We start from the raw sequence: 17,525 nt of genomic DNA, 5'->3' as shown, positions 1-17,525 counted from the left end.
CCGCGGTTCTGCATCCACAGATTCACCCAACTACGACTGTGCAGTCCTGGGCCATTTACTATGGAAAACGTCTGCATTTAAGTGGATCCACATAGTTCCGACCTCTGCTGTCCAAGAGTCAACAGTGTATTTTATTTAACCCCACACACCGAAATAAGTCAACCTGTAACCAACACAAAAACATCACCAACGTATCTCACAGCCCTTCTGCACACCAGCCGCAGAGCCTGTGGGTCCTCACACCTGGGCCACATCTCGAGTCACACTCACTTATTCCACTCGTCACGAGGAGCCCCGTAGGGGCCAACACAGATCTAGAAAAGTTTTCATATTTTTCTCTTTGTCTCAAAATTCAGGAATTTTATTCAGACTTATGCGTGATTTTTTTCATCAGTCCCATCTAAACTTTAGTTAAAGAAACAACAACAACAAAAAATGAATCTTTAAAATTGCATATCTCTTTGGCCCCAGGAAATCCTCTCCCGTCGGCGGTTGGATCGCTGCTTCCCTGGGTCTCTCCCTGGTCTGCTTCCCCCAGGACCCTCATCGGTGTCTGTCCTGCTCGGGGGCACCCTCCACGGTGACCTTCTGGACCACTTGGGAGCTGAGGCTCCAGTGCCTCAGCAACGTTTCCAACTCAAGGGTTTTTAGTTCCAGATCATTCTTTTGGGCTACGATTGACTTTTCTTTGAAGACTCTTGTCATTAAGTGTCTGGCTGGCCCAGCACTGCTGCTTTACTAACGGTTGTCCTGTTTGTCTCTCACCGCTACACTGCTGCACGTGTGCAGTCATTTTTGTCTGCGCCCCACAGACGTCTCAGGCTGAGCACAGACGGCAGACGGTGGGAAGCACGAAGCCTACGGAAGCTGCCCCATCAGCAGCGAGCAGCTGTCTGCATCCGGAGAAACACCAGGAGACTCGGATGCCCCCCATCCCTTCCGGCCTCCTGGCATCAGTGCCCAACGGCACCACCCTCCTGCATCAACTCTTCGAGAGCTATAGGCTACGACGCTTGCAAGGGCCAACACGCCAGCCAGGCCCCAGCTCCCTGGTGGCCAGAGGTGGGGAGCACTATCCCACCCAGGAGACGAGACAGAGGGACACAGGACACAGTAAGTCACCAACGCCCCACAATCTAAGACTTATTTTTAATCACTCGAAAATATTGTCTCCTTATGTAAGAATTTTTAAACCCTTAAAGAAAAATGTTAGGTTACCTTGGCAAAATGACTTATTAAATTACTATAGGGTAATCAGCCTCTCATGCTGGCCTAAGTCCAGTCTGAGACTCTGGTCACCTCTGAACCGAGCACCAGGCCAGTTCTGGGCTTCCGGGCATCCTGACTTCTCCTTCCAAGGCCAGAAACCAAGGCTGAGAGGCAAAGCAACCTGCCTGGGACCCCAGCATCAGCAAAGGTACGGTGGGTGCAAACCAGGCCTCTGACTACCCCATGGGGCTCGGATACCAACAAGCTCTTCTGCTCTCCTGTGAATTCAGTCATTCTCCTATTACCTGGGGAGAGGGCTGGATACACTGTATAGACCAGAGGAATCAGAATTATTAAGGGGCAAAATAAATGAGCATACAATTTCAGAGCTGGAAGGGACAGTGGCAGCCCTGGTCCAGGGTCCCCCATGTCGCCCACTGAGCTCTGACTCCCCACGACCCGCCCACCTCCAGCTCCTACGGCCCAAGGCCGGCCGTGCTCATGGCTGGAGACGCCAACACAGGAGAGGCACAAAATCAGCCTTCCGAGAAAAACAATCGGTAAGATAAGCAACGTATGTTTTCTAATTAAAGAAGGGTTTTATTTACGAGTAGTTTTTAATTATCCACACCAAGGTCCCTAGGTTTTGATGCATGCTTCTAAATGAGCTACAAAAAGCATCCAGCCTCGAATTCATTTTTTAAAAGAGACTATGAAAATTACATACAGTGGAATAAGGTGATATTACGTATCAATACTTGATAATAAACAAGAGGCCACTGTTTCAGGGAATACTCCTTTGCTTCAAGTCTAAGCACAAGGTTTAACGTTGGGGATGCACATACACCACCAAAGCTGCCAAAACACAGTTAATGCTGGTAATTAACTTGCTTATAATATGATTCCAGTTCACTTAGTGGGAAAAATTCATGATATAACACAAACCTTAAGAAATAATCTCTAATTATAGTGCTACTCGTATACTATGTATGAAAGTAATAAAGGTGACATCCTTTGACACTTAAATGCATGAGTGCGTTGGTGAATGCATGCTGTTGCTCCTGAGAAAACAGTCCAGTTTACACAATTTACAGAACTTACAGAGCACTATGCCAGGTGAGGCACTGAAAGTGCAATGAGACAGCACCCAACAGACCAGCCAACAAAATACTAGCCCTGCTGCAGAGAAAGCTAGTGTATTTGTTAGGAAAACATTCACTTCTAAATTAATGCCCCGCTTCCTAAAATATTCATTGGACCAAAGGGTCCCAAGAGTCTTAAAGATGCAGACTTGCCTTAACGTCTCTATGCCAACAAAAATAAATAATATTCTAAAATAGAGTCTTAAATCTTAACTGCTTATCTTCCATTAGATTGATTTTTTTTGTTTCATCAATTTTTTTAAGTTCTTTTTTTTTTATTTTCCAGACACTGGTTTTTGTACAGTGTGCTTCTTGCATATTTAAGTAAGAAGCCAATATTTCAGTCTCTACCTATTTACTTTTTTAGGATGTTTCCTCCTTAAAGGCAAGAACTGTTTCTTGCCATCTGTGTATCAGCTTAGCACAGAAAACTGCATAGTTGTAGAAACAATGAAGAAACAAAATATTACATGCCCTGCATTTAACTTCTATGAATATCCTTTTCTTTTCCATGGAGTACGTTCTGAACTTCTAAGGCCTTTTTTTCTGTCAGCGTAACTAACACAATTCAAGTACTCGCCTTGAAACTCTGTACAAGTGCAAACGTCCCTCTTTCCTTACACCCTCAGAGCAGTTCATACCATTCTTTTCCAAAAAACTATCCTTAAAGATGGTATTTCTAACAGAGAAATCTTGTAAAATGCTTGCATTTCCGAGGTTATGACCATGTCCCATGACAATAACCTATCATTTACCTAGTTTGTAATTCTGACGGCCTTATTTAGTATTTGCACTGCACTGTGTTTTCAGAAACATACAAACACTCCTCAGTTTCCTCCAAATTAGAAGCTCACTTCCCTCTTCCTCCCATACCTAGAAATTAAACAAGTTCATAACCCTAGAGTCTGTTGGGTTTCTCCCTCAAAGACCCTTCCTAAACTGCATAGGAAATAGTCAACAGTCTCTGCAGTAAAGCCTGTAATTGAACGCGCGTCCTTGGCTCGCAGACGAGCAAGCCCCCGCTCCAGGGCCCCGCTGGGGCTCATGAGGCACAGCACCAGCCCTAGCAGCAGGGGCGCCAGAGGGCTTCCCACAAGGTCCAGCCTTCTCCGGGGGGTGCAAGCAGCAGAGGCAGCACCCAGGCCCCAAAGGGCGGCTGCCTGACCCGCGGTGGGGCTCATGGGCTCAGCAGCTCCCCTGGCACCTCCCTATGGACGGGCCCCACCCCCGGAGACCAGATGGCCAGCGGTCCCCCCAGAAGGCCTGAGGACTTCTCCATCCTGGAGAGGCTCAGCCTGGGGTGTGCGTCCTCCCTAGGGGTAGTGCTGGGGGAGCTGCTGAGCCCATGAGGGTGAGCCCACCCTTTACAGTTCGCTGTGACCCTCACGAGCCCCCAGTCCGTTGCACCAGTGCCCTGATGGGAGCTCCTGACTTGGAGCTTACACTGTCCCGTCACCGTGGGGTTTCCGCCTCCTGACTAAAACACCACGAATGCTCCAGAGATGCTCACTGAAGGAGGCTGGGGAGCCATCTTCATACCTGACAAAATGGCTTTTACGGAGCAAAGCATTACTGGAGAAGAAGCGGGACCCCCCATAAAAATAAAAGGGTCAATCCAATCAAGAAGATATAATAGTTCTAAAATCATATGCTCCTAATATCAGGATTACAAAATATATAAAGGAAAACCCCTCTGTCAAAAATGGACAGATCCAGCAGGCAGAAAATTAGTAAGGACAAGCTGAACTCAACACCATCAACCAAGAGGATACAACTGACATTTACAGATTCCTTCACCCTACAATAGCACAATGCACATTCTTCTCAAGCTCCTGTGGAACATTCACCAAGATAGATCACATATTAGGCCATAAAACACACCTTAATACATTTAAAAGAATAGAAACCCATACAATGTCTTCTCTCAGACATTAAACTAGAGATGAATAACAAAAAAATAACTGGAAAATTGAGAGATTAAGTAACACACTTCTAAAGAATACATGCAGCAAAGAAGAAATCTCAAGAGAAATTTTAAAATATTTTTAACTAAACGGAAATGAAAACATAACATCAAAATTTGTGCCACGCAGCAAAAGCAGTGCTTAGAGAGTAATTTATAGCACTGACTATTAGAAAAGAAGAAACATCTAAAATCAGTAATCTAGGCTTCCAGAAACCAGAAAAAAAGAAAAAAAAGAGCAAATTAAATCCAAAGCAGGCCAAAGAAAAGAAATAATAAAAATTAGAGCAGAAAGCAAAAAAAAAAAAGAAATGAAAAACAGAAATCAATAGAGAAAATCAATGAAACAAAAAGCTGGTTCTTTTAAAAGATCAATAAAACCAATAAGCCTCTAGCCAGGCTGGAAAAAAAAAAAGAGGACACAAATTACTAATATGAGAAATGAAAAAGAGTACATAACTACAGATCCCATGGACATTAAAAAAAAGACAATTAAGGAATACTATACCCACAAAGTTGACAGCCTAGATGAAATGGACCAAATCCTTGAAAGGCACAATCTGCCAAAACTAACTCAAGAAGAAATAGACAATCTGAATAGGCATCTATTAAAAAAATTGAGTCAGTAATTAATAACCTTCCAAAAGTAGAAAGCACCAGACCCAGACGGATTCACTGGTGAATTCTAACCAAATATTTGAGAAAGAAGCTATACCAATTCTTTACAGTCTCTTTCAGACGATAGAAGAAGGGAAGGAATACTTCCTAAGTCATTCTATGAGGCCAGCAATTCCCTAGTCACAAAGCCAGACAAAGACATTACAAGAAAAGATAACTACAGAACAATCTCACTCATGAGCATAGATGCAAAAAGTACTTAATAAAATATTAGCAAATTATGGGCTTCCCTGGTGGCACAGTGGTTGAGAGTCCGCCTGCTGATGCAGGGGACACGGGTTCGTGCCCTGGTCTGGGAGGATCCCACATGCCGCGGAGCGGCCAGGCCCATGAGCCATGGCCCCTGAGCCTGCGCGTCCAGAGCCTGTGCTCCGCGACGGGAGAGGCCACAACACTGAGAGGCCCGCGAACCCCAAAATATATATATATATATATATATATATATATTAGCAAATTAAACCCAACAGTGTATTAAAAAATTATACACCATGACCGAGTGGGATTTATCCCAGGTATGCAAGGCTGGTTCAACATCTGAAAATCAACTAACGTAACCTACCACATCAACAGGCTAAAGAAGAAAAATCCTATGACCTTGTCAGTAGATGCAGAAAAAGCATTTGACAAGATCCAACACCCACTATGATAAGAACTATCTGTAAATTAGGAATAGAGGGGAACTTCCTCAACTTGATAAAGAACATCTACAGCTAACATTGTGCTTAATGGTGAGAAATGGGAAGCTTTCCCACTAAGATCACGTACAAGACAAGTATGTCCTTTCACCACTCCTTTTCAATATCGTACCAGAAGCCCTAGCTAATGCAATAAGACAAGGAAAGAAAGGTATACAGATTGGTAAGGAAGAGATAAAACTGTCTTTGTTCATAAGTTAGCAATTTAGGATTTTGAAAGCCTTTCTCCAAAGGAGAAAGTAGCTATGGAAAGTGGCTTATTTCCCAGGCATATATAAAACTAATTACCTGGTTCAAAGCTCTGTAACAGTTAACTGTATGGTGTTCAGAAAACAGCAGGAAAAACACTGCTTCTGTGGCTGGTCTGAGAGTCAAACACAATTCAGAAAGAGTCTACAGGAAATTGCACAGCATGTCAAAAACATTGTACAGCAGGAAAAACACCTGGCTGGAAAAATAGCCCAATGAATACATTCTTAGACAGCAGTCCCTGCAGCAGCAACAAGCTACCTGGAAAGTAGAAAACAGTGCACATTTCTTCAGTCTCTGGAGGGACCATTCCCATTCCCAACATGGATACTTGTAAACTGGTAATTATAACCCAGGAATGAATGTTCATGGTTTCAAAAATACAGCAAACCACCAAATATAATCTGTCTAGGTTTAAAACCATATAGAATGACGGGACTTCCCTGGTGGTCCAGTGGGTAAGAATCCGCCTTCCAATGCAGAGGCCGCAGGTTCGATCCCTGGTCGGGGAACTAAGACCCCACATACCATGGAGCAACTAAGCCCATGCACCACCACTACTGAGCCCACGCACTCTGAAGCCCATGCACCACAACTAGAGAGAAGCCCACAAGGAAAGATCCCATGTGCCTCAACTAAGATCCGACACAGCCAAAAATAAATAAATAATAAATAATAAATAAAATAAAATAAAACCATATAGAATGAGTTTGTATGCCCTTCCTTTTCTAGGGCAGAATCTTGCAAGTGACAGTTTTGTTTTTGTTTTTAAAGACAGAATGAGGAAGTAATTAAAACATAGGCTCAAGGGGTCTTGCCAACAGAAACACTTCTATCCCTTCAATCCCCAGTTTTCTACCTGGCTGTAACTAGCAGCAATGAAAACGTGTTCTAAAATATACCTAAGGAATAACTAGCAGTGTTCATATAATCACACCTGGTGGGTATCTAGTGCTTTACCTTTCCAAGCTATCCTCTTCCAAAGTAATTTCCATGAATGTCTTTAGTTTTCTGTGAACAGTAGCTGCAACACCCTTCACTTTTGAACTCTTATGTTTACCTGTTAAAGACAGAAAAATATTGAACACAACTACACAAAAAGCACACAGACTCTCAATGCAGTTTCAATTTCAGTAAGACAGAGCCTCCTACCCTCCCCTCTGAGTCAGTGCATATATTGACCTGCAGAACAGTAATGATCCCTTTAAAGGGATGTTAGAAGAGCCAATGAGTGATTACAAAGCACCTCATTGGCTCTGAGGTAGTTCCCAAGGCCGTGATCCCATGAGTTCTGTCCATGCCGTGAGACTTGATGATCACCAACACCTTCAACAGTAATGGAACTAACACATTTCAGAGTCATCATCTGTTTGGCAGAGGCTTAAGCGCCTATTACGTACACGGTGGCCATCTGCACCCCAACCTCCATCCTCACACCCTCCACATGGAGAACGTCCCTCTTCCTGCAGATGTCTCCCCAGGAGACACTGTCTCAGGCAAGTCTTTCCTGATGCTTGGCCTGGGTCAAACTAGTTACAAATTCCTGTCATGAATCTATAGCCATACTATGCATTCATGCTTATGGGGAGAGCTTGTTTTGAGAGGATCACTCTGTGAATAATATCTTAGAAAATCATTTCAACATTAGTAAAACTGGTCAAAAAATACAGAAACTTAATAGTAGTCCATCTGCAGGGACATTACCATATTTTACACTTAGGTAAGCATTTCCTAGGTATCTCCAATTATTTTTCCAATACTATTTCAACTGGCTGGGATACCCAGAATAGGCACAGTTAAAGTTAAGCAAAACACAGATACATTAAATATTAATACCAAAACACACCATCATTAGCAAAAATGAATTCAGATTTTTAAATGTACATGACAAAGGTAATAAATGACAAATCAATAGAAATTCAGTCTAAGGCACAGAGAGGGAGACGTAATGGGTCCAGTGGGAAAGTGGACAGGAGCTGCATTAAGAAGCTACCATTATTCAAGCTGGTACAGGGCAGCTACATAGCAGATGCCCAGGCAGACGGCACACGTGTAGCGCGTGGAGAGCTTGGGGGAAAGTGCCGTGAGAGCCTAACTAGCAGGGGATTCACTCCCAAACATTCCACAACAGTTCTGTGTAAGATGCACCCAGCAATGTCCCAGACGATACCATAGAAAATTTAACCAACCTTTATTAATAACCAAGATAATGTGCATAACAGCTGTGAGACACACGATGCCTTCAATATCCTCAGAAATAACACACGCCTTCAATTCATCTAAAAATGACCTGCAAAAAAGTAAAAAACAACTGAAATTACTCTATAGTATATCTTAATACTTTATAGAAAGACAAATATAGCCAAGATTCATCAACCACCATGAATTCTAGTTTTCAGCTAACATGGGAAGTTGACTAAACTCTTCCCATACTCTTCGCTGTAAGCATGCCAAATCATACAGGTGAGACACTAAAATCAGAGGGCGTTGCTAGAAAGAGAAGAGGGTTGTTCTGGTTAGTGAATAAAGCCACTCTGCATACTCGTAATGCCCACAAAAAAGATTTGATATGCTATTGAAAGATAATTCATAGCTGTTAAAAACAATGCTTTTTGAAGTTTTCAAGGAACATATGTACTATTAAAATTCCACAGGTATCAGGTATCTGCAAAACTATCCCTTTTGTAGCCCACCAGTCCTGCATGTGCCACAAGAAACCCTAGAAGCAGGTCAGGTGACACACGGCATGGAGAAATGAGTAACAGCTGTGTGCCGAATGAAAACCACATGGAATTTACCCAAGTCGTGTTTTGAAAGTGTCCATTGTAGGAAGTATTTCAGTGACATTAAAATTTTAAATGTTTCCCTCTAAATGAACTGTAGTTATGATAAAGCATAACCAGAGACTCTTTGGATGAATATATCTTTCAGAAAGTTAGAATTTCACTTTGTATAAGTATAATGCTAATATTTTTAATCTCTGATAAAATGAGAGAAAATTGTATGGAAATGTTTTCTCTTAGGAAAAAAATGCACTTTTGACAAATGGTGAGAGTAAAAGGAATAGAGCTAAAGTTACTGAGAGCTTACAGCCACGACAGGATTAAGAGAACAGCAAGGAAAAAGGGATTACCTGACTACGTTCGGAGATTTTATTATTATTCCTATTAAACACCTTGAAAATGGTGGAAGGGCTGAAAGACCCTCTGGGGGAGTAAGCTCTTTGGTATCAGAAACCTAAAAAAAAAAAAAGTCAAGTCAGTAACATGAATTGAGACTGAGATTGCACTGATCACTCATTTTACACTTCCCTGGGTTTTCTTCCAAACTTGAGAAAGGCTTTCCAGAAACTCAAAACAATGATTTTTATTAATTGCTGCAATGCCTACCATAATTATGATTAACCTATTACTATACACAGTGGTGTCAATCAGCTGGAGAGAAGAAAAAAGACACTCAACAAGCCTTCTGTCGAACACCCTTTAATTCGATTACCTTCTGTAAACAACGTGTTTCTACACTAAGCAAACAACTCGTTACTCTCATTAGTCCAGATCAGGTTTTCTCAACTCAAACTTTTTCTATAAAGTAGTAAAATAGTAAATATTTAAAGAGTAAATATTTTCGGCTTTGTGGGCAAAACGATCTCTGCCACAGTTACTCAATTCTGCTATTATAGCACAAAGCAGCCATAGAAAAAAGGTAAATAAATGGGCTTGGTCATGTTCCAATATGAGTCTGTTTGTTTTTTTCCCAAAATAAGTTTATTTACAAAAACAGACAGTGGGCCACGATGGCCCACAGGCCATTGACGGATTCATCGTCGTCAGCTGCGTAGCTCACAGGCCTGAATAACTTCCAGTTCTTGGGCTGTGTATAGTCCAGGAATCACGCTCCTAAACCAAAATGACCTCTCTTCAAGCTTTCAGGAGGGCCTTAAATGTTATTGTCTCAGAATTTTGTCAACTCTTTTTATATTTGTGATTTTATAATACAAAATTTATACAAATTATATGTTTGCATTTGTATATTTCAATGATATCTCCTATCAGATTTCAGCTTTTCATACTGAGAAAACGCCTCATTATTTAACTATCTTAAGGCATTCTTCCATGCCCTCACTCGCTACCACCAGGATTCCACGCCGTGAAAGAGTGGTTTTTTGTTGTGACCTGAATTACCATCCTGATTATGTCAATCTTGAACCAAGTAGGCTAATCATATAAAACAGGCTACTGCTAGGAAAACGGCCAGTCCTTTATAGAGCGGGGGCAAACAAACTATCTGTTTAAACTGATATCAGAGGTTCAAATTTCCTATGCGTAAAAGAAAAAGAAAAGTAAGGCTTATGTACAGCAAGGCAGTCAGAGATGTGAGCTATTCCAGAAACAGAGCCCAAGAGTACTCATGCACCCTGCTCGCCACTGACCAGGGCCACTTCTGCCTGTCAGGAGAGGGGAATCTTAAGAAACGTATCAACTCCCTTAAGCCTCTAAAATATGGCAAAAAGAAGTATTCAAGATGCAAGGAGCAGCCTGGTTTTAATGAAGAACGACAACATCCTTAGCATGGTTCCCCCCATGGTCACGTGATTCTAAACACAAACCAGCCACGGAACTGTGTATTGAAGCTGCGGGAGAAGCAGACCTCCCGCTATACCTGAGTTCTGAAAAAATACTTGGAACAGCATAAAAATGTGCTGCCAGCAGAAAACAGCCTCTTGAATAGTCAAAACAAGACACAGCAGTTTCAGGACAACACACTTCACCTTTCGGAGCCGGTGACTTATCTCGACCACGGACGCGGCAATCAGAGTGGAGAGCACGCCCCGGTGGACAGGCGTGTCCACGTGCCAGGACTGCACGGTGCTGATAAATTCATGAAGAGGGGTCTGAACAGAATAAAGGAGCTACGAAAAACACATCAGTCACTGTTAGTGCTTAGAAAACCACTTTCAAGAATGAGGCCTCCTCCTGCTGCCCCCGGGGGCCCGGGGCCCGTTTCGTCTGCCCACCCTCACTGCCGCACCTTCCTCTCTGCAGCTGATGGGAACCACGACCAGAAGGCGACACACAGGACTGAAGCCCGCCAGGAAGGGCTTTATGACACTCTTTATTCAACGGCTTTATTATGACACTCTTACCCCAGAGCAAAGAAAAATCCCCGAGAATAGGAGTATCAATAACACTAATAAAGTTTTCGAAAGGAGAGATGAAGAAACATCACTGACATTAAGGGAAGACACCCACTATGAGGCCACGTGCTCTGAACGAAGCTGTACAGACAATGGTGAGAAAAGAAAAATATTTTGGCACAAATTCTGTAAATAGATCACAGACACTTGAACCAACTCATCAAAAACAGGACTATTTCAAATTAACTCAAATATGAGCTAGGCTACAGAAAATATGGCCAATAACCTTCAATTACCTCTACCAGCTAAAAAAAACAGGATAAAATTGCAAGTTTCAATGGCTCATAAACCTCCTCCCATTTAAGCACTTTTTAAATCTACTCCTAAGAGCCGGGCACTCACAGGCTACTGTATTCATTCTCTGCTTCCGTCCTGCTGGGCCGAGGAGCTCTCGGGCCGCTGGCCTACTGACCTGAACACGTCAACACTGTCCCCAGACTGGTGGCCGGAGGTGGGCCCCTGGCCTCCCTCGCCTCCTGCCCCAGAGCGTGCCACCCCAGGGAGAGGGCTGGCAGCACCAGCTGAAGGTGGCACCTGGCAGCCACTTCCTGCCTGCGTGGCACCTCTCCCCACCCGATAGCCCCGGCGTGTGAGCGGGCCTGGCTCCGCGCACCCTGGTCCACCAGGTGGGCGCTGTCCCTCTAGTCCCTCTGCCCCGCCCTGGGGAGGCTCCAGTACCTGCAAGCCTTCTTCTGGTTGCTTCCTGAAGCTCCGCGCCATACATTCCAACATCTGCTGAAATACCTTCTGCACCAAATCGAACAGAGCTGAGACCTCTTCCTCTGAATCTGCTTTCTGCGTCAAGGAGCTTCTGGTTACCTCCTTCAGAATGCCAAGAAGTAATGAAACATAAAAGAATCCCTTCACTGGAAAGAAAGTTGAAAAAATCAGTTATTTAATCACACAATTTAGTTGAAATTATTATATTTTTTTCACTTAACACATGTATATTATGGTAACTTAAAAGAGACTGTTGCTGGTGAACCAATACCAGGTTGGTCAGATTAATATAAAATCTAACAGACATACATACCTACGACTTGCTCCTTTTATTAAATATATAAAGCCGATGCCTTCAATAACAGTAACAGCCCACCTGGCTCAGGCACTGAGAAGCACTGCATGTGTGGACAGTGTGGTTCCCTGAACACCTGGGTAGAGGACGTGTCTTACTTTTTCACACGATGGTGACATCGCTGACGGGTCTGAGAGGAAAGGCCCTAGAGCTCTCAGACTATGACCTAAGAATCTCCGAGGCCAACTCTGTTAAATCCCCAACACTGTGTAGTTTGTTGGTGTCTTTCTCTCCTTTCCTGTGTGGCAATGATTTGGTAAAAATTTGGTAAAATGTTTTCAGAGTGTGAACTCAATTCTACAATTCATGCTGAGAACCTTCAATTTTCTTTTTTGTTTCTACCCAGACTGGCCTGTAAGCTGCGCTGCAAACAGAGCCAGTGGCCGTGCCCTCCCATGCCCCTGCCCCACTCTGCACCCATGCTGCACCTCACACTGCCCACCACTGACTAACCTTCAGGTCTGTATGCAGGGCTGCATCCCTGGTGGACTGGGCCGGAACCATGATTCTTCCTTATATACATTTAAAAGTATATACTATATAAACTATACACGTATACTTTTTAAAAACCTGTCACATAGAAAAGCACAGAAATAATGTTCCTCGTTAAAAGATTAGTATCTAGGGGACAAAGCGTTATGACCTCTCCTACCTTACATAGGAATCATGTGGCCCTAATAGGGAAGCTCCTTGATTTATGAAAGAGATTAATAGACATAGAAGCTCTGCTTGAGACAGAAGTAAGAAACTAACCCCAAATCCAAATCTATCTACTAAAGTAAATAAAAGAAATGGTCATGTTCCAGTTGAGTTTGCCCCTCAAAAGGTGTATGGCACTACCAGAATCAACACAAAGTTTGGAGAGTCTTTGCAAACTTAACAGAAACTTTCAAGAAACAAATCTCTTTATCTAGAAGAAGGCAGAGAGATACATTCTCCACATATCGGTCATTTCAGTGAAGCAGGCAGTGAGGCAGCAGCTCAGCAGAGGCCAACACGCTGAGGGTGACGGGGCTCTGAGGACAAGGGGGCCTGTCCCCTTGCATCCACCCTCAAGGTCCTGGTGCAGTGGGAGAACCTCACACTAACTAGTGTCTTTACTACTGACAAAAATCTGAAATGTTGAAAGTTTTAGTTGAAAGTTATTTCATTACATTCAAGCCATATGTGCGTTATAACCAAATATATATAGGTAGTGGTTAAGTAGAGTATGATAAGTTACTAAGGTTGGTCAGGATTTGCAGCTATGGGAAACAGAAGGCCCTCACTTTGGAAGTTCTTGCTTCTCTAGAGTGACTGGTGCACAGGGATGGCTAAGCTGGGGGTCACGCGGCCCAGCACCGATGGTCAGCATCTCAGGCCACCGTGAGTCTGTACGCAAGGAGACGCTCACTAGCCCATCCCAGGGCAGCAGCCACCGAGAGCCACGTGGACCCAGGCCCCTTTCTGTCTCAGATGGGGTGTGCTGTCCTGCAAGTCCCTCCTGCCCGGCTCTACACAGGAGGCTGTGGTCCCCATCAATCCCCCTTTACCTTTGCACTGACCACAAAGCCCATTATTTACTGTAATATTTACTTATTAGGAATTCAACCTTCCTTGTAGTCGTGCTAATTACTTTTGGGGGCATTATCATTTCCTGGTGCTGTCACGCGGCACCGGCCCACAGTCCACCGCAGGCATCTTCTCTCACAAGCCCCGTCACTTCCAGTGCCTGATTTTGCAGAACACACAGTTTTTCAAAACACACATGTTGTGTTATAGCAGAAACACCTGCATTTTTGAACTGAGCTGTTTACATCTGGGTTATATGTGGGAACTCAGCTGTATTCAAGGACATCTCTTCCAGAATATGCATTTCAGCATGGAGAACGCCACGCTCAAATGTTAATAATATAAATGTGACTGAGTTTTAAATTTAAATGTTCTATTAGGACTCTTTCAAGTAGAGCAAGTCCAGAGAACAGACTCTGGGCTTACCTAGCAAAACTGCAAAGTATAATCTCATTTGTACAGGACTACAAAGAATGAGCACACAGTTGATTCTCTCCTGGGAAATCCCGATTGTTAGAATGTATAAATACAAAGATCATTGCTTGGTCGAAGGTAAGGTCAGTAGCTTACGGGCTACATTGGAGATCTAAAATTCTTATTAGCTCCTTGGAAAATTTTATAAATACTAAAAATAGATTTAATCCTTAGGGGAAAATAGTTCTTAAATGATAAAGTGAGTTTAACAATGCAAATCATCTTTAATGTTTCAATCATTAAGCTTAAGTTTAAAACACTGTTTTCACAATAGAAAGTGAGAGTTATAAAGACTTGAACAAAGGGAAAAGTTAGATTTTGAAACAAAAAACATTTGTTCTATTTAATATTTAGTCTTTGTGGATATTGTAACCAAATGATGTAAAATCTTGCTTGTATTACAGATTAAGGACACGCACACTCGAGACAGCAGAGCACAGTGACTGCCACCCCAGCTCCCGTGCAGGCCAAGTGCCAACCTCAGGGGCAGAACCATGAAAGAAAGAAGCTGTGGGGTTTGTGGCCAAGACTTCCCCGGGGTCTGCACAACGATACTCAAGACTACAGCAAAAGACCCCAGAGAGCTAACTGCAAACTTCATGTTGAATTTGGTAAATGATAATACTTTCAATCTCTGATAGCAAATATTTAGGCTTAAAGAAATTCAAATTATGCATTTCCAAGCTTCTAGGGATCTCAGGAAGAACCAACTGTAGCATCGGGGTGTTCTGTGCCGACTCGGCTGCCCCAGGGAGGCGGCGGGCAGGGGTCACAGCCCAGCGGTGCCCTTCTCAGCCAGCCCATGACCCGAGGGAGAGGAGGCATCCTGGATCCACCCACACTCCCCCCGCCACAATGAGACGGGGCTGCAAGGATCTGGCCCGGCCCCCCTGGATGCGATTCTCCAGATAATCCAAGTCCAGCCCACCTGGAAGGAGGCCAACTTCTCACTCACTCACTGAACACATTTAACTTGTGTGGACGCCATGGTATGAGTTACCAGGGATCCTGTCCTTGGGGTGACAGCAACTTCCCAGTGGTCTCGGGGGGCGGTGGGGGGGGGGGACATTGAACAGCTCCTGACTTGCACGCAGACGATGACAAAGACACCAGACACCAGACAGGAGCAGCAGACAGGCTGGGGCCATGCTGGTGACCACACGGCAAAGCAGCTGCAATCACGCAAACCACTGGAGGAGGAGCCCAAGACCTTGCCAGAGACTCCGCACCTGGTCACATCCGAGGCCAGAAACACCTCTGAACTTCCTGGCTGCCTCAGCCTGTTAATTCCTCTTTTGGTGTCAGCTAGTTTGTGCTACACATCTATCACTTAAAAACAAGAGTCCTGACCAGCGAAGTGAGGGAGGGAGAGAGGGGCTGGTTCTGACTGCTAGTTGCTCTAAGCTAGTCCTTTAATAAACGCAGTACCTGTTTGCATGATTCCCAGGCTCCGCTGTAAAAGCTGTGTCTGAAACATACAGTCACCAAGGCCGACCACAATGACATCCTTGCATACAGTCAGGTAAGTCTGTAAGAGAGGTAGACCTGATGATGTGATTTCCCATCAAAAGCCACAGAAGGGACAAGAGGGGACATCCAGCTGGTCAAGCTCCTAACACCTAAGGGTACCACTAGGGGTCTCATACAGCAGATGTCTACAAAGATGCTTAAAAAGGAATTTCCATAAAAATACATTAATTCTCATTTCTCTTTCCATAAGAAATCTAGAAACACATTTTATGTTATCCACAAACATTACTGAACACGTGTTATGTGCAATGTGTCAAATTACATTAAAATTATGCAGTTTATGCTTTGCAAAAAGATAAACTCTAAGACAGCCTCATCCACCAGAGGGCAGACAACAGAAGCAAGAAGAACTACAATCCTGCAGCCTGTGGAACAAAAGACACATTCACAGAAAGAAAGACAAGTTGAAAAGGCAGAGGGCTATGTACCACATGAAGGAACAAGATAAAAACCCAGAAAAATAACTAAATGAAGTGGAGATAGGCAACCTTCCAGAAGAAGAATTCAGAATAATGACAGTGAAGATGATCCAGGACCTCGGAAAAAGAATGGAGGCAAAGGTCGAGAAGATGCAAGAAATATTTAACAAAGATCTAGAAGAATAAAAGAACAAACAAACAGAGATGAACAACACAATAACTGAAATGAAAACTAAACTAGAAGGAATCAATAGCAGTATAACTGAGGCAGAAGAACGGATAAGTGACCTGCAAGACAGAATGGTGGGATTCACTGCTGTGGAACAGAATAAAGAAAAAAGAGTGAAAAGAAATGAAGACAGCCTAAGAGACCTCTGGGACAACATTAAACGCAACATTTGCATTATAGGGGTCCCAGAAGGAGAAAAGAGAGAGAAAGGACCCGAGAAAATATTTGAAGAGATTATAGTTGAAAACTTCCCTAACATGGGAAAGGAAATAGCCACCCAAGTCGAGGAAGCAGAGAGAGTCCCATACAGGATAAACCCAAGGAGAAACACACTGAGACGTATAGTACTCAAATTAGCAAAAATCAAAGAAAACTTACTGAAAGCAGCAAGGGAAAAATGACAAATAACATACAAGGGAACTCCCATAAGGTTAACAGCTGATTTCTCAGCAGAATCTCTACAAGCCAGAAGGGAGTGGCATGATATACTTAAAGTGATGAAAGGGAAGAACCTACAACCAAGATTACTCTACCCAGCTAGGATTTAATTCAGATTCAATGGAGAAATCAAAAGCTTCACAGACAAGCAAAAACTAAGAGAATTCAGCACCACCAAACCAGCTCTACAACAAATGCTAAAGGAACTTCTCTAAGTGGGAAACACAAGAGAAGAAAAGGACCTACAAAAACAAACCCAAAACAATTAAGAAAATGGTCATAGGAACATACATATCGATAATTACCTTAAACGTGAATGGATTAAATGCTCCAACCAAAAGACACAGGCTTGCTGAATGGATACAAAAGCAAGACCCATATATATGCTGTCTACAAGAGACCCACCTCAGACCTAGGGACACATATACAGGCTGAAAGTGAGGGGATGGAAAAAGATATTCCATGCAAATGGAAATCAAAAGAAAGCTGGAGTAGCTATACTCATATCAGATAAAATAGGCTTTAAAATAAAGAATGTTACAAGAGACAAGGAAGGACACTACATAATGATCAAGGGAACAATCCAAGAAGAAGATATAACAATTGTAAATATATATGCACCCAACATAAGAGCACCTCGATACATAAGGCAACTGCTAACAGCTATAAAAGAGGAAAT

General features: G+C 43.2%; 1 protein-coding gene across 4 annotated transcripts in view; it reads right to left on the bottom strand.

The window, feature by feature from the left end:
* The window catches only part of NCAPG2 (non-SMC condensin II complex subunit G2), a 61,758-nt gene that overhangs the window by 1,320 nt on the left and 42,913 nt on the right, over positions 1-17,525 (bottom strand). For all 4 annotated transcript variants that reach the window (XM_089917103.1, XM_089917102.1, XM_022576307.3 and 1 more), the window contains 6 exons: positions 15,659-15,758; positions 11,809-11,996; positions 10,705-10,845; positions 9,070-9,173; positions 8,126-8,226; positions 6,897-6,996 (listed from right to left, as the gene is read on the bottom strand). In XM_089917103.1, coding sequence (XP_089773229.1) covers positions 6,897-6,996; positions 8,126-8,226; positions 9,070-9,173; positions 10,705-10,845; positions 11,809-11,996; positions 15,659-15,758 — 734 coding nt within the window. The remainder of the gene's footprint in view (positions 1-6,896; positions 6,997-8,125; positions 8,227-9,069; positions 9,174-10,704; positions 10,846-11,808; positions 11,997-15,658; positions 15,759-17,525) is intronic.

The sequence above is a fragment of the Delphinapterus leucas genome, chromosome 9 (assembly GCF_059928025.1).
Source record: "Delphinapterus leucas isolate spDelLeu-1000000601 "Yukka" chromosome 9, BTC_Dleu_Yukka2, whole genome shotgun sequence".
In the NCBI taxonomy this organism is placed as follows: Eukaryota; Metazoa; Chordata; class Mammalia; order Artiodactyla; family Monodontidae; genus Delphinapterus; species Delphinapterus leucas.
The sequence above is the reverse complement of the archived record's forward strand: the minus strand, read 5'-3'. Positions and strand labels throughout refer to the sequence as shown.